We start from the raw sequence: 22539 nt of genomic DNA, 5'->3' as shown, positions 1-22539 counted from the left end.
GGTTATCTTTGGTCTTCCCTAAGAACTCCTTTTTTTTAGTAAAAAAATTTAAATAAATTTATCTTAGAAAGAGAGAGCGTGAGTGGGGGAACAGGGCAGAGGATCTCATGCAAGCTCCGTGCACAGTGTGGAGCTGGACGTGGGGCTCTCTCCCACGAACCTGGGATCATGACCTGAGCTGAAGTCAAGAGTTTGACTGTTTTTTTTTTTTATTTATTTTTTGAGAGAGAGAGGGGGAGAGAGCATGAGCAGGGGAGGGTCAGGGAGAGAGGAAGATACAGAATCCGAAGCAGGCTCCAGTCTCTGAGCTGTCAGCATAGAGACTGATGTGGGGCTCGAACCCACAAACTGCAAGATCATGACCTGAGCTGAAGTCAGATGTTTAACTAACTGAGCCACCCAAGGGCCCCTGTTTTTTTTTTTTTAATTCATTTTTGAGAGAGAGAGAGAGAGAGAGCGAGCGTGTGAGTGAGCAAGTGAGCACAAGCTAGGGAGGGGCAGAGAGAGAGGGGGACCAGAATCTGAAGCAGGCTTCGGGCTCTGAGCTGTCAGCACAGAGCCTGATGTGGTGCTTGAACCCACAGACTGCGAGATCATGACCATAGCTGAAGTCGGATGTCTAACTGACCGAACCACCCAGGCACGCCCCCCTCCCCGCCCCCAGGAACTCAAAGTGTGCACCTTTCAGCTCTAACCCACTGTTATGACCCATGATGTGTTAGGAAAGTATTGGGGAGAGCGAGCATTTTGCAATCTTATCATTAAGTTTCAGTCTTTTAATGGGTCTTTGTCCCTTGGTTATGAACTTCACAACTGTTTATGAACTGTTTTCTCCCCCTGAGGTGAGACAAGAAAGCTCGAAGGCCTCAGTCAGGGGAATTCCTCCCCCTAGTTAGGATCGGGCTCTGGGTGAAGACTTTTTCCCCAGAGAGGAGGCCATTCGTATAGAGAATGTTCGGCATATTTACAGTGGTGACTTTTTCCACTTCTGAGCCAGGACCAGGCGGGGATCTTTCTTGGTTCTTCACCAGGAATTTTTTTTTTTTTTTCTGTTTTACTCACTGATGTATCACTAGCACCCAAAACAGTGCATGGTGTATAAAAGATGCTCAGTAAATATTTGCTGAGTGAGTAAATGAATATCTTTCATCCAGGCCCGTGACGTTCTTTTATGTAGACGTGGGAGAGTTTGTCAGACTTAAAATTACAATAAACTGATGACATTTCTCTGAATGAATAGTCCTCAAACCTAGTGTTGACTTATTGGGTTTTGTGGTGTTGGTGAGCATCTCTGTAAAATGGGTTTGTTTTAGAGCAGTTTTTCTCGCCTTTTTGACTGCAATCTTTAGAAAAAAATGTATTTTATATCACAATCCAGTATGCATGTTTATATAGTATGCATTTATCTGAACAGACTTTTTAGGAAATAATATTTCTCGTTATGTATGATGGACTCTTATATTTTCTACTCTATTATATTTTATTTTTATTAAAAAATTTTTAACATTTATTTATTTTTGAGAAAGAAAGAGAGGTACATAGCGTGAGCAGGGAACAGTCAGAGAGAGAGGAAGATACAGAATCGGAAGCAGGCTCCAGGCTCTGAGCAAATGGTCAGCACAGAGCCCGACGCTGGGCTCAAACCCATGAACCGTGAGATCATGACCTGAGCTTAAGTCGGCCGCTTACCCGACTGAGCCACCCAGGCGCCCTGGTTATATTTTATTTTTAAAACATACTTTTCACGATTTCAATAGAAGATAGGTTCAGAAGACAGTATGTTTTTGATTTTTTAAGAGAAATTTGGGTTAATCTACCAGAGTTAGTTTTGGCTTCCCCCTTCCCCTCTCAATAAATCCACTACTCTCTTCAATAATGAAACTCTTTGGGGGACCTGGGTGGCTCAGTTGGTTGAGTGTCCTACTTTGGCTCAGGTCATGATCTCACCGTTTGCGAGTTTGAGACCCACATTGGGCTCTGTGCTGACAGCTTGGAGCCTGGAGTTTGCTTCGGATTCTGTGTCTTCCTCTCTCTCTCTCCCCCTACCCCCACTCGTGCTCTGTTTCTCTCTGTCTTTCAAAACTAAATAAATGTTTTTGAAAATTTAATGAAATTCTTTGTGTGTCTGTAATCTTTGGTGTTATTTTAAATTTTTTTTTTTTTGATACTGAGAGAGACAGAGCACGAGAGGGGGAGGGGCAGAGAGAGAAGGAGACACAGAATCTGAAGACAGGCTCCAGGCTCTGAGCTAGCTGTCAGCACAGAGCCCGATGCGGGGCTCGAACCCATGAACGTGAGATCTGACCTGAGCCGAAGCCAGAGGCTTAACCGACTGAGCCACCCAGGCGCCCCTCTTTGGTGTTATTTTAAACATTGTTCTCTTTCTTCCTCCTTCCTGCCCTAGGCCTGTGCTAAGTCAGTTTTTTTGGAAGTTATTTGGATACAAATATTTCTAAATGCTTTTAGCAAGGGAAGAAATTACCTGAGCCCATGGACAGTGTTGCTAAGAACAGGTATAGAGTAAATTCTGGGCCTCAGGTTTCATGAGCTTCCTGTAGGGGGTTGTGGGGATTTGAGCTTCATGCCCGTATGGGACCCTGAGGCAGAAGCTTACAAGTTAAAAGTGCTTTGGGAATGGGATCTGCCTTCTCTTCTGTAGTAATGGTTACTTTTTTTTTTTTTTTAAATACATGCTTGGAAAGGTTTTACAGTTCAAAATACTTACCTAGTGATGTCAAGGTGGTATTTTCCCAATTGGATCTGGAAAGATAGGCAAAGCCCAGCATAATAACACTGATTATTGTTAAGAAACAGTGGACTGTAATCATGAAAGACACTGGAGAAAGAAAACGTGTTGTCTGCTCTGTTTCTCCTCCTTTCCCGGCTGGTTTCTCCCTTCTACGCCTTCTTTCAAATTTATCCGATTGATTTTGTTTTGGGGCCAAGAAGCATATAGACGAAGAGGTTTGGTCTTCCTCCTATTTGACAGGCCAGCTGGAAGCTTCCATTCCTTCTCTCAGATTCTCTGGAGTTCAGGCCATGGGCTAAAAAGGGCTAACGCTCAGGACAAGCTAGTTTAAAACTACCCTCCCTTGAGTTGCCTTAGGAAAAAAAGAGTCCCGATAGATGTAAAGATTTTTAAAGTATTCTTTTATTTTTAAAGTCTATGAATAATGGATTTCCCCACTTGCAGTGTTTGAACCTCTGTTACTGAAAGCCCTGAGGCTTAATTTATAATCCTTAATCTTTCCTTCATTATTCAAGATACGATCTTTTCTCCCTCCCCTTAAAGTTATCGTTAAACTCCGGGAAAGATCAAACATGTAAAATGGTTCAGAGAAGAAGATAACAAACAGTCATAAAAACCACCATCTGGATTTAATGAATATTAACATTTTGCCATATTTGCTTCAGAACTTTGTCCTTAAAAGATAAAGTGTTGCGGATACATTGGAAGTTGCCGTGGCCTCACTCTTCCCGCTGGTCCCCTGTTCCCTCTGTGCCCCGCCAGGGGCGGCTTCTGTTCTCAGCTCCGCGGGGTTACTTCCCATCCACGCTTTTGTGCTTTCATTCCATTTATGTTGGTACTTTTATTCCATTCGTGTTCGGCCACAGCAATATACAAGTGTTTTGTTTAAGTTCAAGTATACCCCAGTCAGATGGATTTTGTCAATAGACAGAGAGGGTCTGAGGTTCGAGGCTGAGGTTTGTACCAGACGTACTGATTTGGGACGACCAACAGATAGACGGTGTTTACAGCCGGGAGACCAGTGTAACAACCAGCAGTTGGGGAAGGCTTGAGCTCTGGGTCTCCCTGATGGTTAGAGGTGCAGGAGGGGAAGAGGGGCCTGCAAAGAGGCTGAGAAGGAGCAGCCTGCCAGGCAGGTGTGACGTCCTCGAAGCCAAGGGAAGGAAGCATTTCTAGGGAGAGAGTGATGGATCCACCACGTCGGACGCTGCCAGTAGGTCGCGTGAGACGAGGACCGAGAACTCGCTCCCGGAGTTAGTAACCCGGGGCTCTGCTCATGAGACCTCGCTGGCCAGTTTCAGCATTGTACCCCTAGTCCACCATCCAGGATCATGCTGCTGTATGCTCCCGAGAACTTTTCAGGGGTTTCCACTGTTGGTCCTTATATAAGATTGCAGTAAAGTGCCTGTTAAAGATCAGTGCAGAAAAAACCCAACAACTAGTACTTATAATTTTTTTGGACTGGATATATCTTCTGAATTAGGCAAATTGTTTTGTTTTGGGCTAACATCTTAAAGCCCAAAATTACTTGACCTAAGCTGTGAAAAATATCAAAATCAATGTGGCTTCACAGTAGTTACATTTCATCCTCAAGGAAAGGTCTTCTGTTCTTAGAGCCATGTAGTAACTTAATAATCATGTTTTAAGGCTGAACAAGTCTTCAGAATTGAAAGTTCGGAGTAGAGATCAGAAACAGAATGAAAGAAGGTATTAATGATATTGAATAGACTGGGAATTTCGCGGTGTTTTTATAGTAGCATTTCTCAGGTGTGGTCCTTCAGCCTCTGGCGGCCCCTTGAGACAGCGTTTTGCAAGATCAAAACTGTCTCCGTGACAACTTTGCCTTTTTCACTGTGATCGCATAGGCACCGATGGCACAAAAACAAAGGAGGGTGGAACCGTTGCTGCCATCGCTCAGACCCGGGCGGTGGCACACACCCCAGCTGTTGTCACCGTATTCCTCAGCACGGCGTCCTCAGTGAAAGAGAAGAAAATGGCCAGTTGCGCTTAAAAATGTACCTGATGGAGCCGTAAAAGTTACTGATTTTATTAAGTCTTGACTCGTATGCATGTCTTTTTTTTAATATTCTGTTTGATGAAATGGGAACTATGCCCAAGGCACTTCTGCACACCAAACTCTAAAGGTTGTCTTGAGAAAAAGCACTTTTGTGAGTGTTTGAATTGAGAGCTGAGTTAATTGCTTTTTTCGTGAATTTTTTCTTAACTAAAGTTACTAGATTTGGGTATTTGGCAGACGTTTTCTTGCAGATGAATGAAGGGAGCCTGTCACTTGAAGGAGAGCAGCTGACAGCATTTGTTGTTAAAGGGACTATATGAGTTTTAAAGTGAAAAGCAGAATTTTGGAACACTTACATTTACCACTAAGAGTTTGACAGTTTCCCAATAGTTAAAGATCTGTCTGATGGGATCAGTGGTGACATTCACCAATCTGCTGTTTTTGGATAGTGTATAGTGAAATATGTCAACATTTGGAATATCTACATAGCTCAGTGAACCCATATTTTTTAAATGACAAAGCACAATGTCACAAAATTGTATATCAGCAGGAGATCCATTCAAAATGCAAGATAGACTTCTTCTAGCCAAGGGGGAGTGACTGGGAGGCCTGATGGCTAATGAGGTCAAGAATCTGTACATATGCTTTCTGGCCATTTGTATATCTTATTATTTTTTAACACTTTTAATGTTTATTTTTTGTGTGAGAGAGAGAGAGAGTGTGCACGCGTGCATGTGTGCAAGCGGGGGAGGGATGGAGAGAGAGGGAGACCAAGGGTCCGAAGGGGGCTCCTCACTGACCGCAGCAAGGCCCATGGGGCTCAGGAACCCAGGAACCATGACATCATGACTTGAGCTGAAGTCGGACGCTCAACTGACTGAGCCACCCGGGTGCCCCTGTATATCTTTTTTGAAGAAATGTCTATTCAGATCTTTTGTTGATTTAAAAACATTGGATTACTTGGGGACACCTGGGTGGCTCAGTCGGTTGAAGGTCCGACTTCAACTCAGGTCATGATCTCATGGTTTGTGAGTTTGAGCCCTGCATGGGGCTCTCTGCTGTCCGCACAGAGCCCACTTCTGATCTTCTGTCTCCCCTGCCCCTCCCCTGCTTGTGCTCTTGCTCTCTCTCTCTCTCAAAAAGTGAATAGGCATTAAAAAACTAAAAATGGATTCATTAAAAAAAATTGGATTCTTATTTATTTATTTTTCATGTTTTTGTTTTCTGAGAGAGAGAGAGAGAGAGAGAGAGACAGTGTGAGCAGGGGAGGGTCAGAGAGAGAGGGAGACACAGAATCTGAAGACAGGCTCCAGGCTCTGAGCTAGCTGTCAGCACAGAGCCCGAAGCGGGGCTCGAACCCATGAATGTAAGATCATGACCTGAGCTGAAGTCAGATGCCTAACTGACTGAGCCACCCAGGCGCCCCCAAAAATTGGATTTTTAAAAAAATTTATTTTGAGAGAAAGAGAGCAACCATGGGCGCTCATGAGTGAGTGAGGGTGGGGCAGAGGGAGAGGGAGAGAGAATCCCAAGTGGGCTCCATGCCCAGCACTGAGCCTGATATGGGACTCAATCTCATGAAACTTGAAATCAAGAGTTGGACACGTAACCATCTGAGCCACCAGGTGCAGCTATTTTTTTTCCCTAGGGAGAGAGAGCATGAGCAGGGGAGAGGAGGGCGGGGGGGGGTGAGGGGGGGGGAGAGAGAGAGAGAGAGAGAGAGAGAGAGAGAGAGAGAGAGAATATATCCCAAGCAGGCTTCACACTCAACTTGAGCCCAACATGAGGCTTAATCCCACAACCCTGGGACCATGGTCTGAGCTGATGTTAAGCGTTGGATGCTCAACTGACTGAGCCACCCAGCCCCCCTCCCTTTTTTAAAACTGTTGAACTGTGACTGTGTTTTTGAAGATGTTATTTAGGCGCTCTCGTATCCAGGTTGGTGTAATAGTCCTGTGTCCTTCCTGGGCTAGCCAAGGCCTGTCTAGGCCCAGTAGTCCTCAGAAGACAGACTCCACCGTGACAGAAGTAGCACGAAGTTGCTTGGATATTTATATTTTCTGGCTTCATATTTGTACACTCAGATATTAAGTTGGATACCATCTCTTGTCAGGTACCCTGTAACCCTGCTGCTGTGCTTGTCTTGCAGTTTTCTGGTGATGACATGGCATCTGCCAGTTCCAGCCGGCCCGGAGTGGCCCTGCCTTTTGAGAAGTCTCAGCTTACTTTGAAAGGTGAGTGGCGCCATGTGAAGGGTTTGTCATTTGAGGTCTTAAACACGCCAACGGCTCTCCATCTCTTCCGGTGAAAGGTGAAGGCGCCACCTGACCCCACCATCTGACTCCCATTCCTCATCTTTCCCACATGTAGCCACGAGGGTTCTTTGCTCTTCATTAAAGGTCCCAGGCACAGTCCCACCTCGGAGCGTTTGTACTTGCTGTTCCCTGCGAGTGAAGTGTTTTGGGGCCAGATACCTACCTGGTTTACTTCCTTACTTTCTGTAGTTTTTTTTTTTAAACGGGCCAACTTTTTTTTTTTTTTCAGTTTGTTTATTTTTGAGAGAGACAAGAGACAATGCAAGTGGGAGACAGGCAGAGAGAGAGGGAGACAGAGAATCCCAAGCAGGCTTCAGACTGTCAATGCGGAGCCTGGCACGGGACTTGAACTTACCAAACTGTGATCTCAAGACCTGAGCCAAAAACCCAGGACACTGAAGCGACTGAGCCACCCAGAGGCTCCTGTAGGTTTTTCTTCAAAAGTCACCCTGTTCACCAGGGCTTTCTGATTGTCGCAGATGCAGCCTCCCCCCCCACCCCCATGTCTACCCCCTTCACTTCTTAGCCTGGTCACCATTTAACACAGTACATATTTTTATTTCCTTTATTAACTGTCTCCTTCAATTGAATATAAACACCACAAACAGAGGGATTTTTGTCTGTTTTGGTTACTTCTGATACTGCAGTGACTAGAACTGTGCCGGACACATACTGGGTTGCCAGTGAATATTGTTCGATGACAGAATGTAGCTTCGGTGGCCTTAGCTCTGCACCAGGGCGGTGGGACTGAGATGCCCGGGGACGGGAACCCGTGCTCGGGAGCAGAGCTCGGCCTCTCAGAGGCGTGGCCATGTGGAGGCAGATCTGTCTCATCATTTTTTTTTTAATGATTGTTTTTGCAGTGTAAATATCACTCATTTAATTCACATATTTCCAAATTGTGTCCTTTCCTCCAGCTCCTCAGGGCCCCTGATTGGAGGAAACTAATATTACCGGTTTCTTGTAATATAACACATCAGGACACATCAAAGGGGATGCAGTTTTGTGATTTTTGAGAGCCGGGTTGCCTTCCTTGGAAGGAATATTCTAGCAGTGAAGAAGAGTGGCTATTTCCCCACATCTTCACCAAAACAGCGTGTTGTCAGACCTTTTTTATCTTTGCCAGTCTGATTAGTAAAAATCACTATGTGGTCAGTATAGTTTTATTTCACATTTCTTTAGTTAATAAATGATGTGTAGCATCTTACCATATGTTTAAGGGAAAGTTGTATATACTTTACTGTGGATTGTGTGTTCATATTCTCTACCTATTTCTTATATACTTATTGATTTAAGTGGGTGGCTTTGTCGGTTAGGCATCCGAGTTCGGCTCAGGTCATGATTTCACAGTCAGTGGGTTCGAGCCCCGTGTCGGTTTCTGTGCTGACAGCTAGCGCAGAGTCTGGAGCCTGTCTTCTGATTCTGTGTCTCCCTCTCTCTCTGACCCTCCCCTGCTCACGCTCTCTCTCTCTCAAAAACAAATAAAACCTTAAAAAAAGAGCCTCGATACTTATTCATCATGTTTCTTGATGTCTCCGTGGCTGCTCTAGCTGTCTGGAGGAGGGAGAAGCATTAGAGCGAACTTGATAGGGTTTGAACTTGCAACTTTAGCTTTTACTCCCTTGTTTAATAATTAGCAAGCCTAGAAGTCTGCCCATGGAGCCTGGTGACATATTGAAGTCCCTGGGTTGGGGCCATATTATTCAGGAACACATAGTGTCCTATAAAGATTTCTCTGTTTCCCTTTCCTCAATGTGAATTTTTTTTTACTTGTGTGGCAAAGAGCTAACTTGATAAAACAGGTGCATCTCTAGGGATTCTGTAATGGCACTGAGGCAAATGGTGAGGCAGAAAGAGAAAGAAATAACAAAATAAATGATGTGGGTGGGTCCTCCTCCATGTGTCTCACGGACAGAGCCTCTGGTGTCACCTGGGAGACGGGACTGTGCTCCCTCCCTTGTGCCTCTCTGTCATCAGTCCTAGGCTTTTAAGATACGTTTTCAAAACACATCAAGGCCCTTAGACATAAGTGACATATTTTATCTAATATTTAACTAAAGAAGCACTGAGAGGGGCGCCTGGGTGGCTCAGTTGGTTAAGCATCCGGCTTCGGCTCAGGTCATGATCTCACGGTTCGTGGGTTCAAGCCCCACGTCGGGCTCTGTGCTGACGGCTAGCTCGGAGCCTGCAGCCTGCTTCAGATTCTGTGTCTCCCTCTTTCTCTGACCCTCCCCTGCTCGCACTGTCTCTCTCTGTCTCTCAAAAATAAATAAAAAAACATTTAAAAAAATTAAAAAAAAAGAAGCACTGAGAAAATAAATACTAAACAACAGCACAACAAACTTAAACTGGCCGTTGGGAAGCTTAGCGGCCCCAGTAGGAGAACCGCCTCGTGTGCACAGTGAGGAGTTTGCAGTGTAACCTCTGTAGGGTTCTTGACAAAAATGTTCACTGTGACTCTCACCACGAGGAAAACAATTTAAAAAATACAGAATTTGGTGCATTCTATGAGCTGGTGGAAGTCTTTAAAAAGCATCATCATGGGAAAGAAGGGAGAGCATTCCAGATTTTAAAAGATTAAGGATCCAGCAACCAAATGCCGTTTGCTCATCTCGAACAGGTCCTGGGCTGGGGGAAACCAGCCAAAACAATGGGTTTGGAGCCCTGGGGAAATTTGGGTATGTAATAAGTATCAAATGATGGAAGCAGTGACTAAATTTGTTAAGGTAGAATAATGGTGGTGTGATAAGCTGGGAGAATGTCTTTTTCTGTTTCCTGTGCCTGGCATGGGGCTCAAACTCATGACCTTGAGACCAGGAGTCGCATGGTCTACCAACCGAGCCAGCCAGGCACCCCCCCCCCCCATTTTCTTTTTTTATTGAAGTATAATTAACATACCATGTTCTGTTAGTTTCAGGTGTGCAACATATAGAACGTCCATATTCTTAGGCATTGCATTCTGGAAGTATTTAGGGCCGATCAGTCATGATGTCAACAACTTACTTTCAAGTGGTTTACCAAAAGAGTTTGTGGATATGTGCATATGTGCATACGCATGCACATATATAGACATAGGCTTCACATGTCTGTATCCTGTGCTCTCCGATCAGATAGCCCCTGCAGCCATGTAGAATTTTTTACATTAAGGTTAAAGTTAAATTAAAAAAAAATTTTTTTTACATTTATTTATTTTTGAGAGATAGAGTGAGACAGAGCATGAGTGGGGAAGGGGCAGAGAGAGAAGGAGACACAGAATCTGAATCAGGCTCCAGGCTCTGAGCTGGCAGCACAGAGCCCAATGCAGGCCTCAAACCCATGAACTGTGAGATCATGACCTGAGCCGAAGCCAGACACTTAACCAACTGAGCCACCCAGGCGCCCCTAAAGTTAAATTTAAAATGCAAATCCTCTGTCACACTAGCCATATTCCAGGTGCTTCCTAGCCACACATATCTCATGGCGGTGTATTGGACTGTGCTGGCATAGAACTTTTTGCTTGTCACTGAAGGTTTTTTTTTTTTAATGTTTATTTATTTTTGAGAGAGAGAAAAAATGAGGAGGGGAGTGGCAGAGAGAGAGGGAGATGGAGGATCTGAAACAGGCTCTGCACTGACAGAAGAGAGCCCGGTGTGGGGCTTCAACCTATAAACCGTGTGATCATGACCTGGGCTCAAGTTGGACGCTCAACCGATCGGGCCACCCAGAGGCCCCTATCACTGACGTTTTCTGTTTTTTGTTAATTTTTTAAATTAATTGTTTTCATTTATTTTTGAGGGAGAGAGAGCGTGAGCAGGAGAGGGTCAGAGAGAGAAGGAGTCTCAGGATCTGAAGACAGGCTCCAGGCTCTGAGCTAGCTGTCAGCACAGAGCCCAACGCGGGGCTCGAATCCATGAACCATGAGATCATGACCTGAGCCAAAGTCAGACGCTTAACTGACGGGGCCACCTAGGCACCCTGATCACTGATGTTTTCTTTCTTTTTTTTTTTTTAATGTTTTCTTGAATAGCACTGACACAGACACACACACAGAGAAAAAAGCAAATGTGGCAAGATGGCTCCCAGACTGGGTCCTGGATGGACCAGGGGGAAAAAAGTTTCTTTTCTCTTTTGCCAAAATGGACACTGATAGGACACTTCACAAAACTTAAGTAAGGTCTGTACATTAGATCATAGTTTTAAAGGATGTTAACTTTTCCCATGTTGATAATTATCCTGTGGTATTATCAGAAAATGTCTTTGTTGTTGGAAAAAGTTCCATGCACTGAAATATTTAGAAGAAAGGGGGTACAGCATCTGAAACTCCCTCTCAAAGTTTCAAAAACAAATGTGAATGTGTAGGAGAGGAAGTTGGGGAAGAGCGAGAATAATAAAGCAAACATAGTAAAAAGTTAATATTTGGTGACCCTTTAGGTGAAGGGTTTATAGGAATTCTTTGTATTTTTGAAGACCAAAACCAAAACAAAACACCAAAGAAACAAAAATACCTAGGGGAAAAAACTAGAGGGACCAAAAAGGAAACACCATGACAGAGTTCAGAAACTTGGCCTGGGAGCAGGGAGACTTGGTTCCCAGCTTAGCTTTGCCTCTGACGCCATGATTTTGGATATGTTATTTCCCCTCCCATCTCTGGACCTTAATTGGCCCAACTACTAAATGAAGGGTTTGAACTTGTTGATTTCAAAGAAACTGTCCAGCTCAAAATGATGACTATAATTATAACTAGTTGCCCCCAACCCCGTCCCTTTTTTAAAAGTCTCTGTGCAGAGCTACACTCACACCACTAGGTGGCCTCAGTTAACCTTGGTCTGTGGGAAAAGTATTTCGGATTTCTACTCTGGACCACATTTCCCACCACCACAACCTGGTTTTCCTAGTACCATCCCTTGCTTCTGAATCTTAGCCACAGCTTTTGCTTTTGTTGTTCTTTGACTTAATCTCTCCTGTTCTTTTGAGCCGGGAGAAGATGGGCATTGGTAAAAGAATCCAGAGGTAGGTTTGTCCTCTGTCTAGTTGTAGACTCTTATGGGACTCTTTAAGGGAGTCGTCATGGAGGAGAATCAGTCTTGCCATCACAGATAAGAAATGCCAGTCCTATCCTCTGATTTGGGGCATGGGATAGAGGACATCTTAGATGTGTTCCATCCCCACGACCTGGAGTTCCCACTGTGGCTAATATATGCTGTAGGAGACACTTGTCCAGCGCCAGGCGAATACTTGTTTAGCTTGGCTTACCGCTCCCAAATAAACATCAGAAATGCTGCCACATCCAGGATACAAACACAACAGGAAACGCAGATGGCTCACAAGCACATGGAAAAAATATTGACCCTCACTAGTAATAGAAGAACAGCAATAGAAGGATAAGCAGAATCTGGTAATGACATTCAGCATGGTGTGGCGTCAGGTTGCCTGGGTGTGTCTCCTGGTTTGAAGCCCCCGGCCGTGTTGTCTGTGGCAGTGCCCTACCTTCCCCAAGCCTGCTGCCTCTTGGGTGAAATCGGGGTGGTGATATATTCCCTGCCCCACAGGTTTGCTTAAAGAATTGAGTTAGATGATGTGTGTATAGCATTGTGTCTGTAATAAGTGCTCATTAAATTTTACCTAATTTATATGATTTTTTTTAGTCTATATGATTTACAAAAAGTAAAAAACAAAACAAAACAAAACCATAATACCCAGTGCTGTGGTGGTGAAATGAGTATATTCATCTACTTGGGTTTATCCTTTTTGGAAAGGAATTAAACTGGTTTGGGAACTTTAAGAAATATTTGTATCATTTGGAGGAAATACATGCAAATCTGTACATTCATGATAATTGTCTTCGAGTGAAAAATTGAAAGCGGTCTATTCAGCAATGAAAGAATAGTTAACTAAATTATGGCATGTCTGTTCAGTGGGCTCATATTGCAGCCATTTAAAATTGATGCTGGAGGGAGAAGAATTCTTAAAGACTTGGGAGCATAAGAGACGAAAGTCTGGAAAGTCTGGATTTGCCAACATCTTAATGATAATTATCCCAGAGTTTTCAGGTTAGTAGTGCTTCTTTTCTTACGCCTCATATTTTTAAAATATCCTCACATTAAAAAAAAATGGTTTTTTTAGGACCAGAAAAAAACCAAAACTTATTTTTTAAATGAAACAACAGAAAAGAGCAAGAACGTGTGCCACAGGGGGGCAGCGGGGAGCCCTGTGACTCATCTTTGACTTTTCTTTCCTGTCCAGTGGTGTCAGCAAAGCCCAAGGTGCATAATCGTCAACCTCGAATTAACTCATTTGTGGAGGTGGCAGTGGATGGGCTCCCCAGTGAGACCAAGAAGACTGGGAAGCGGATCGGGAGCTCGGAGCTTCTCTGGAATGAGATCATCATTTTGTAAGAGAAAGTCCCTTCTCTTTGTAGTAACATGGGAGAAAGAGAGAAGGCTCTGCAAGGGGGTTGTGGGAGATCCAGGTTTCCTGTGATGCCTCAAACTCTTGTGCCTTTGGTACCCAAAGTGCCCCTCTTCCGGTGTTTCTACATCATTGAGCTCACAGAGTGATCATTATTAGCTAGATGGTTACAGAGTCAGCTTTGTGGGGGAAAGGGTGTACGTTAAACCTTAAACCTTCCTGTTTAAGGTCCCCTCTCCCCACGTGTCAGCAGTGTAGTTTATCTGTTTTCTCCTAAGCTGTAGGAGTGACCAGCATACTTGGATGTGATGAATCAAGTATTTGTTTTCCAGGAATGTCACGGCCCAGAGTCATTTAGATTTGAAGGTTTGGAGCTGCCATACTTTGAGAAATGAACTGCTAGGCACCGCCTCTGTCAACCTCTCCAATGTCCTGAAGAACAATGGGGGCAAAAGTACGTATGATGAAGGGGTGGCCAACATGATTCATTTGTGGGTTTTGGGGGAAGAATTCAGGAGTTTAGGATTTCTCTCACACAGCACGGAGAGGCCCGATGATGCAGTTTCCTCCAGGACCAGGGGCTGCGGTGACTCTGTCCCCTGTGGGTGCCGCCCCTGGAGTTTTAGGAAGGCGAGAGCTCCTCTCTCCTCTGCGGTGGGATTCTGCCTCCTCTGTCCTCGAGCTGGAGTGCTGGGACGCAGCCATGTGTCCCCTTGATCCTCTTTCAAGGATGAATGCTTTGCCTTTCCCTCTCACCCTCTTTTCCCGATCCAGGAGAATCCAGTTTGAATCAAACTGTCAAACGCCTCCAGCCCAAATCATTACTTTCCTGGTCTGAGTCCTTGTATGGAACAGAGAAGCCACGTGTGTTTGTGTTTGTGTGGAGGGGGAATGGTGTGGAAAGTAGAGCCTTGTACTTAGTAGGCACTCAGTAAACGTTTCCTGGGTATTGGAATGTGCTGGAAGCTCTGTCTTAATTACTCAGGGTGCCTCTGCTGCATGGAAATCTGAACCCTAATGTCTATTTATTGCTGCTTGTGGTCAGTGGCATAACCCGTGGCTGTGGGATCTGGACCCTCCCTCATAAAGCCTCTATTGAGAGCGGCACCATATGTGGCGAGGGCGTGCCATGGAAAGGAAGGCTCCTTTTTCTCTTGATGTCTGCTGTCTAGAAAATATTTTCTGAAAGTGGAATTAGCTTAAGAGGAATGTGGGGGTGGGGAGTGTTGGTGCCCGCTGAACGCCGCGTGGATTCGGGAGTCTTTCTTTCTGACGGGGAACTCCCTGATGGTTTATCTTTTGAGTCGGTCTTTATTTTCCCAAACTCTAGCCTACCTTTTATAGTTTGATTATCAAGGAGGGTTATATTTATTATGTCCTTTGGAGATACGGTTGTGGACGTTGTCACATTAGGGTCAGGAGCCAGCATGGGTGTCCTTTCTTTTCTTCTTCTTCATTTGTTGTGTCCCCATACTTTTGCTTTTGATCATACGAGCAATTGTAGCAAAACTGGAAATTATACACAAGCACACAGACATACAAGGGAAATAAAATTCTGTTATAAACTACACTGCTTAGTGATCATTGCTAACATTTTGATATGTATTTTTTTCTGGACCTTTTTTTCCTGTGTTTACGTGTAAATATTTAAGACATCCCTGAAACAAAATCGAGACCATACATAAACATGTTACTTTATAACATGACCTTTTATCTTTAAAATATTAGGTATCATTTCTTATTAAAGCATTTTTTAAATGCTTGTTTTTGAGAAAGAGAGTGCACGCGTGTGCTAGCAGGGGTGGGGCACAGGGAGAGGGAGAGAGAGAATCCCAGTCAGGCTCTGTGCTGTCAGGGCAGTGTCCAACTCAGGGCTCAAACTCAAGAACCATGAAATCATGACCTGAGCCAAAGTTGGACACCCAACTGACTGAGCCACCCAAGTGCCCCACTTTTTTTTGTTCTAAAGTTGCTTATTATTATTATTGTTTTGTAATCTTTGTACCCAACGTGGGGCTCAAACCCATGGCCACAGGATCAAGAGTCGCGTGCTCTTCTGACTGAGCCAGCCCGGTGCCCCTTAATAGATCTTTACTTACTTATTTCTTATTGTGATAAAACGCATGTAACATAAAATTTACCATCCTAACCATTTGTAAGTGTACAGTGTAGTGACAATTAAGTACATACGCCCTGTGCAACCATCACTGCCATTCATCTTCACAAGTTTATTTATAAATGTTAATTTTCTTTGAGAGAGAGCATGTTTGGGTGCATGAGGTGGGGAGGGGCAGAGAGAGAGAGGGAGACAGAAGATGTGAAGCGGGCTCTGTGCTGAGAGCAGAGAGCCTGCCAAGGGGCTTGAACTTACAAACCGTGAGATCATGACCTGAGCCAAAGTCATACCCTTACCCGACTGCACCGTGCAGGCGCCCCATCTTCAAAACTTTAAACTCAAACTCTGTACCCACTACACACTTCATTTCTTCTCTTCCCTCCACCCCGCCCACCATTCTACTTTCTCTGTGAATCTGACACCCTACGTCGTGTAGGTGGAATCCTACAGTATTTGTCCTTTTATTTCTGGCTTATTGTACCAGCGTAAGATCCTCAAGGCGGCTGTAAGCTGTGGCATGTTTCAGAATCCCCCTTCTTGTTAGGGCCAAATAATAATCCATCCTATGTGCATTCCACATTCACTCATCCAGGGATGCTTGGGCCGCTCCCACATTTTGCTTATAGTAAACAGTGCTGTTATGAATGAGAGGGTACAAATACCTGTTTAGGTCCCTGCTTTCAGTTCTTTTGGGTCTGTGCCCAAGAAGAATTGCGGAGTCATATGGTAATTCTATGTTTGTTTTTTTTACATTTATTTATTTTTGAGAGACAGAGAGCGTGAACAGGAGAGGGGCAGAGAGAGAAAGAGACACAGAATCCAAAGCAGGCTCCAGGCTCTGAGCGGTCAGCACAGAGCCCGATGCGGGGCTTGAACCCACAAACCGTGAGATCATGACCTGAGCCGAAGCTGGACGCTTAACCAACTGAGCCAATGGGGTCGCCCCTCTCTCACTGTATCTCAAAAAAAAAGTTATTGGAGATGAATTTGTGGGGTTTAAACATTTTTCACGTATTTGTGACTTTTGACAGATGTTGCAAGATTACTCTCCAGAAAAGTTCTGCCAATTTACCTTCCCATCAGCCATGGCCAAGACTATTAGTTTCTATTGGCATTTATTGGTTAAAAAAATATGCATATGTATGTATTTTTTGCTTGTTTGATAATTAATATTATGCCAGATTTGCTTCATCTATTTCTTTTTTTGGTTGTAGTATTTCCAAGTAAATTACAGATGTCCCAGTATTATATCTTAGATTCTCCAGCCTGCCTCTCGTAAAGGACATGATCCTTGTGTTTCACTTCATTGTGTAACAGAAATGAGCCCCTTTGTCACAGACGAGCACACAGACTAGTGGTGTTCCAGGGCTGGGACTTCCCTGCCCTCAGCTCCTCGGGCTTCTGGGGGCCGACTCTGCTGTACCTGCGGACGGCAGGTGGATGTGCTCTTGCGGGTCACCGGCCACCGTTTTCACGCAGGAACCACAGTGCCACGTCCCCGTGGCTCATCTTTTCATCTTGGTTTTGCCACAGAAAGAGCCAGTGTACTTGGCGTGCCGGCTTATTTCAATCTTCTTCACCATTTTTCCTGCGGGAGGCACCATAACGGGTCCTGCATTTACCGATGATTCTGACCTTCCTGGTGCGTTTAGCCATGTCTCTGCAAATTCGGCTGAGCCCAGGGAGGAAACAGAAAGGATGTCTTTGTCTGTGATTACCACACTATTATCACACCTCGCAATATTGATATGAATTCCTTATGATCATCTGATACTCAGTTCCTGTTCAGTTTCAATTGTTTCTCTCTAAGTGTCATTTTCTTTTCTTTTTTTTAATGTTTTTATTTTATTTTTGAGAGAGAGACAGACAGAGTGCTAGCGGGGGATGAGCAGAGAGAGAGGGAGACACAGAATCCAAAGCAGGCTCCAGGCTCTGAGCTGTCTGCACAGGGCCAGATACAGGGCTTGAACTCGCAAACCGTGAGATCATGACCTGATCATTAATTGACTGAACCACCCGGGCGCCCCAGAATATTCTAAAATTTAAAAACCCCTTTTGATTTTATTTTCAGTGGGATATTTTTCTATTAGGTCTTCTAACTTAGTGTTGTTTGTATACGACTATTAGTTTCTGCATGTGTGGGTTTTGTTTTTTGTTTTTGTTTTTTTCATTATCACTCAATAGCTGAATTCTTAGTGTAGGTTTTCAATCATTTCTTTTGGGTTTTGTTGATAGACACGTGATTTCTAAGATTGATAATTTTGCTTATATTAGGAGATGATTACACTTCCTGTTAGTCGCTTTGTGTATGACTTCCTGTTGTGGTGACGGAGTGGACATCTGCCCTTTCTTGTAACTGTGCTTCTAATGCCTCTTCTCTGGATGTAAAGTTGGGTGTTAGTAAGTTCTTGTTTTTTTTTTTTTCTCATTTTAATTAATTATTAATTAATCATTGATTTTTTGTTGAATTTTTGTCAAATATCTTTTAGATAGCTATTGGGATAGTTAAATGATTTTTCTTCTATGTCTAATAATAACAATCTTAAAATTTCTTAAATATATCCAATTGCTCGTGTTTGATTTTTCTGTGAAACTTTTGTTACAATCGCCTGTTAATATTTTCTTTGGGGGTTTTCCACCTATATTCACAAGTGGCATTTGTCTGTAGTTTTGTACTATTTTCGTCGGCTTTGGAATTGAGGCTTACCTAATTTTATAAAGTAAATTAAAGCTCTTTCCAACTTTGGGAACAGACTCTATAACATGGGAATTATCTGTTCCATGAATGCAGGAAAGAGCTCACCCGTAAAACCAACTGGGTCTGGCTGCTTTCTCTAAAATAATTCTTTGATGACTTTTTCAGTTTCTTACCCCATAATGATTGGTTTGTTCGTTTTTCTTCTTCATCTTCATCAGTTTTGTTAATTCATATTTTCTGAGAAAAATGGTTTCATGAGATTTTTCAAATTTATTAGTATAAAGATTTTAAATAGCATTCTCATTTTAAAAATGTGTCTAATTTTTCTCCCTTAAAATTTTTTGTATTTGTTCCAAATTTTTTTCTTAACCAGCATAATCATTTTTGCTTTAACTTTTGCTTTTTAATTTATTTTTCATAGGACTACTTGGATTGTTCAGTTATACCATGTTTTCTAATATTTTAAAAAGTTTAAGGGGCGCCTGGGTGGCTCAGTCGGTTAGGCGTCCGACTTTGGCTTAGTCATGATCTCATGGTTCGTGGGTTTGAGTCCCACATCGGGCTCGGCGCTGACAGCTAGCTTAGAGCCTGGAGCCTGTCTGCAGATTCTGTGTCTCTTTCTCTCTCTGCCCCTCCCCTATTCACACTGTCTCTCTCTGTCTCTCAAAAATAAATAATGTAAATTTAAAAAAAGTTTATTTATTTTGAGAGAGACAGAGAGCAAGCAGGGGAAGGGCAGAGAGAGGAGAGAGAGAGAGTTCCTAGTAGGCTCAGCATTGACAGTGCAGAAGTTGACACAAGATTCAATCCCATAAACCATGAGATCATGACCTGAGCCTAAATCAGGAGTTAAATGGTCAACTGACTGAGTCACCCAGGTACCCCTAATATTTCCATTTAAAAAAATGTTTATTTTTGAGAGAAAGAGAGAATGAATGGGGGAGGTGCAGCGAGAGGGGGACCGAGGATCTGAAACAGGCTCTGTGCTGACAGCAGCGAGCCAGTGTGAGGCTCGAACTCATGAACTGTGAGATCACGACCTGTGCCAAAGTTGGACGCTCAACTGACTGAGCCACCCAGGCATCCCAGGTTTTTTTTTTTAATTTTTAACTTTAAATTTTTTTCAACTATTTGCCCTAGATTTTTTTTTTTAATTCAGTCAGTGAGTTGGTCATTTATGGCTTTTTGAGTTGAAAGCTTATATTGCATTTATTTTTGTCTTGTTGAATGATGAAAACTTTCATGCTTTAAACTTGGCTTTGACTTTATTCCCCTGGGTATTCACATTTTTTTCTTTTCAAGAAAAGTTCACATACCGTAACTGATATAATTCAGTGAATGTTTACATCCGTTCACATCTGTTAATTGCTACTCAGATCAAGATATAGGATATTTAGAAGGCCCCAGAAGATTCCTGTGTCCCTGTCAACTACTAGCCCTTTTCCCACCCTGAGATAACCACTATTCTGACTTCTGTCATAATTTGTTAGTTTAGCCTGTTCTTAAATTTTTATCAGTGAAATCATACAGTACATTTTCTTATGCCAGGTTCATCGGATCTGTGAGAATTACCCATGCTTTTGCATGTAATACTAGGGTTTTTTTTTTTTTTTTTTTACTGGGGTGAAGGTTTCTATTATATGACTACACCACAGTTTATTTGATTATTCTCCTGCTGGCGGACATTGGTGTTGTTTCCAGTTTTGGACCATCATGAGCAAAGCTTCGATGAACATTCTGATACAGGCATTTTGGAAAGCATATGCATGCATCTGTTGGTCTATCCAACTATCTAGCACCCTTAGTTCATGGAGTGGATGTATTTTAGCTTTAGTAGATACTGTCTGACAGTTTTCTACTGGTAAATCCATACCTGTTGCTGCGTTCTGTTCCTTGTTTGTAATTGCTGTTGTGATTTTTCTTTTTAAGCCCAAAGTAATTCAGGAGGATGTTTTCTTGTTGCCCAGGGCTTAGGTCGTTCCTGAGGGTCACCACCGCTGCTGCCAATCTGGCCAGCACCAGCCTTAGCACCTCGAGTGTGCGGCTAGGTTGAGCTGTGAGGCACATCAGATCCACATCTGATGGAAAATGTGGATTGTTGGAAGATGGGGAACTGTTTTTTTTTTTTTCAGAAAAACAAATCTAGAATGAGAGTGGCTTAGACGAGTTACAGAACATTCCGGCTGTTTCATAAAGCTCTCTGTGTGCAGCAAGGCTGTTTCTGGTGATTACAAATCTGTTGAGAAGTTAAGACCATGTGGGCTCTGGAGTCCAACCATCTGGGTTTGAATCCTGATTCCATCAGCTTTGTGATGTTGGACAGTCACTTCTCTGTGTGTCTGTTTCTTCATCTGTATAACATTATTTTGAGATTCAATGAGCTAACGGTAGTACCTTACACATGTAAGTACTATATAAGTTGTGGCAACAGCAGCAGCAGTAGTGGTGGTGGTTGTGGTGGTAGTAGTAGTAGTAGTAGTAGTAGTAGGAGTAGTAGTAGGAGTAGTAGTAGGAGTAGGAGTAGTAGTAGTAATTCTGGCTCCTCTGATACCTTTTTTTTTTTTAAGTTTATTTATTTTGAGAGAGAGAGCGAGAGAGAGAGAGAGTGGGATGGGGGGGAGGCAGAAAGAGAGGGAGAGAGAATCCCAAGCAAGGTCTGCATTGTCAGTGCAGAGCTTAATGTGGGGCTCGAGCCCACGAACCACGAGATCATGACCTAAGCAGAAATCAAAAGTTGGGATGCTCAGCCGACTGAGCCACCCATGCGCCTCTCCTCTGATACTTTTCTTCTCAATGATTGAGATGTTCAGGCCCTCCCTGGCGTAGGGCCTCCTGGCCTAAATGCAAGGCAGTCCTGAGGTTGTTCCAAGGGAGAGTTCTAATGTTCTTTTTTTTAATTAAAAAAATTTTTTAATGTTTTTTATTTATTGAGAGACAGACAGCGTGAGCAGGGGAGGGTCAGAGAGAGAGGGAGACACAGAATCTGAAGACAAGCTCCAGGCTCTGAGCTGTCAGCACAGACCCTGACATGGGGCTGCAACCCATGAACTGCGGATCATGACCTGAGCCAAAGCCGAACGCTCAACGGACTGAGCCACCCAGGTGCCCCGAGAGTTCTAATGTTCTAAGACTGGACAAATAACGAAAGCCCTGAGGGTGTGGAGTGGGGAAGCTGTCTTTAGCATGAGACGTTTTGAGCACCAGAGTCTGGGAGCCTGCCTGCCTTGGGAGCTGTTAGGCTGGGAACATGTCCAGATTAGTGTGTAAGTGTGAATATGGTTACGTAGGGTAGTAGGTTCCAGTGTGTTAGGTGACTCCTCCTACTGTGGCCTGGTCTTCCCGAAACAGCTTTTCCTGGGAAAGGGCCTTGACGGGTAGTGCTTGTCCTGCCTGGTGTTTTTTCCCTCCACCAGGCACAGTTCCTTCCTGCATTCACCGCCTTGTTGTCCTCTGGGTGGACTTGGAAGTTGACTAGGAAACTCAGCTGGTGTGTTCTGCCTCCCTCTGACAGAGGGATGCTGTAGTTGAGGGCTTTACTCAAGTCCTGCAGTTGCATAAGGGTCAGCCTTGACTGACTTTTTGCAAGGACGTTGACCTGGCTGCAGCTGCAGGAAGGACCTGACACAAAGGTCTGGTTTGGCTCTTGAGGACAGCTCCGGTCCTCTCTGTGGAAACCGGATGCTGGGGTTGAGTAATGATTTTCAAAAACCTTTTTGTTAGGGGAATTTTCACACATGCTCCCCATCACCCAGCTTCGGTAGTTATTAGCATATGTTGCATCTGTACCTGCCCACTGGATGATCTTGATTTCTTTCTAAGCTGGTAGCAGGTAGGATGTAAGACTCCATTTTCTCTTGTAGCACTCCTGTCCTGCAGCTGGCTTCCCTAACTCTGCAGATCTTGGCACTACCAGGTTGTTCTCCTTTGAAGGAGAGAAATGTATTTTGAAGTAGAATTTTTTTAAACCTTTCTTATTTTAAAATAATTTCAGGGGTGCCAGGGTGGCTCAGTTGGTAAGGGTCCGACTCTTGACTTCGGCTCTGGTCGTGATCTTGCAGTTCATGGGTTCAAGTCCCATATCGGACTCTGCGCTGGCAATGTGGAGCCTGCTTGGGATTCTCTCTCTCTCTCTCTCTCTCTCTGCCCATCATCCCCTGCTTGCTCTCTGTCTCTCTCAAAATAAATAAAACAACAACAAAAAAAAAGTGAAAAATAATTTCAAATTCAAAGACAAGTTACAAGAATGGGACAAGAAAT

At 43.7% G+C, this 22539-nt stretch overlaps 1 protein-coding gene across 3 annotated transcripts in view; it reads left to right on the top strand.

Moving 5' to 3' along the window:
- The window catches only part of WWP2 (WW domain containing E3 ubiquitin protein ligase 2), a 138249-nt gene that overhangs the window by 11640 nt on the left and 104070 nt on the right, over nt 1-22539 (top strand). For all 3 annotated transcript variants that reach the window (XM_029924155.1, XM_029924156.1, XM_029924157.1), the window contains 3 exons: nt 6916-7000; nt 13304-13451; nt 13801-13922. In XM_029924155.1, coding sequence (XP_029780015.1) covers nt 6931-7000; nt 13304-13451; nt 13801-13922 — 340 coding nt within the window. In that variant the 5' untranslated portion in view covers nt 6916-6930. The remainder of the gene's footprint in view (nt 1-6915; nt 7001-13303; nt 13452-13800; nt 13923-22539) is intronic.

Source organism: Suricata suricatta, chromosome 16, assembly GCF_006229205.1.
Source record: "Suricata suricatta isolate VVHF042 chromosome 16, meerkat_22Aug2017_6uvM2_HiC, whole genome shotgun sequence".
NCBI classification, from domain to species: Eukaryota; Metazoa; Chordata; class Mammalia; order Carnivora; family Herpestidae; genus Suricata; species Suricata suricatta.
The sequence above is the reverse complement of the archived record's forward strand: the minus strand, read 5'-3'. Positions and strand labels throughout refer to the sequence as shown.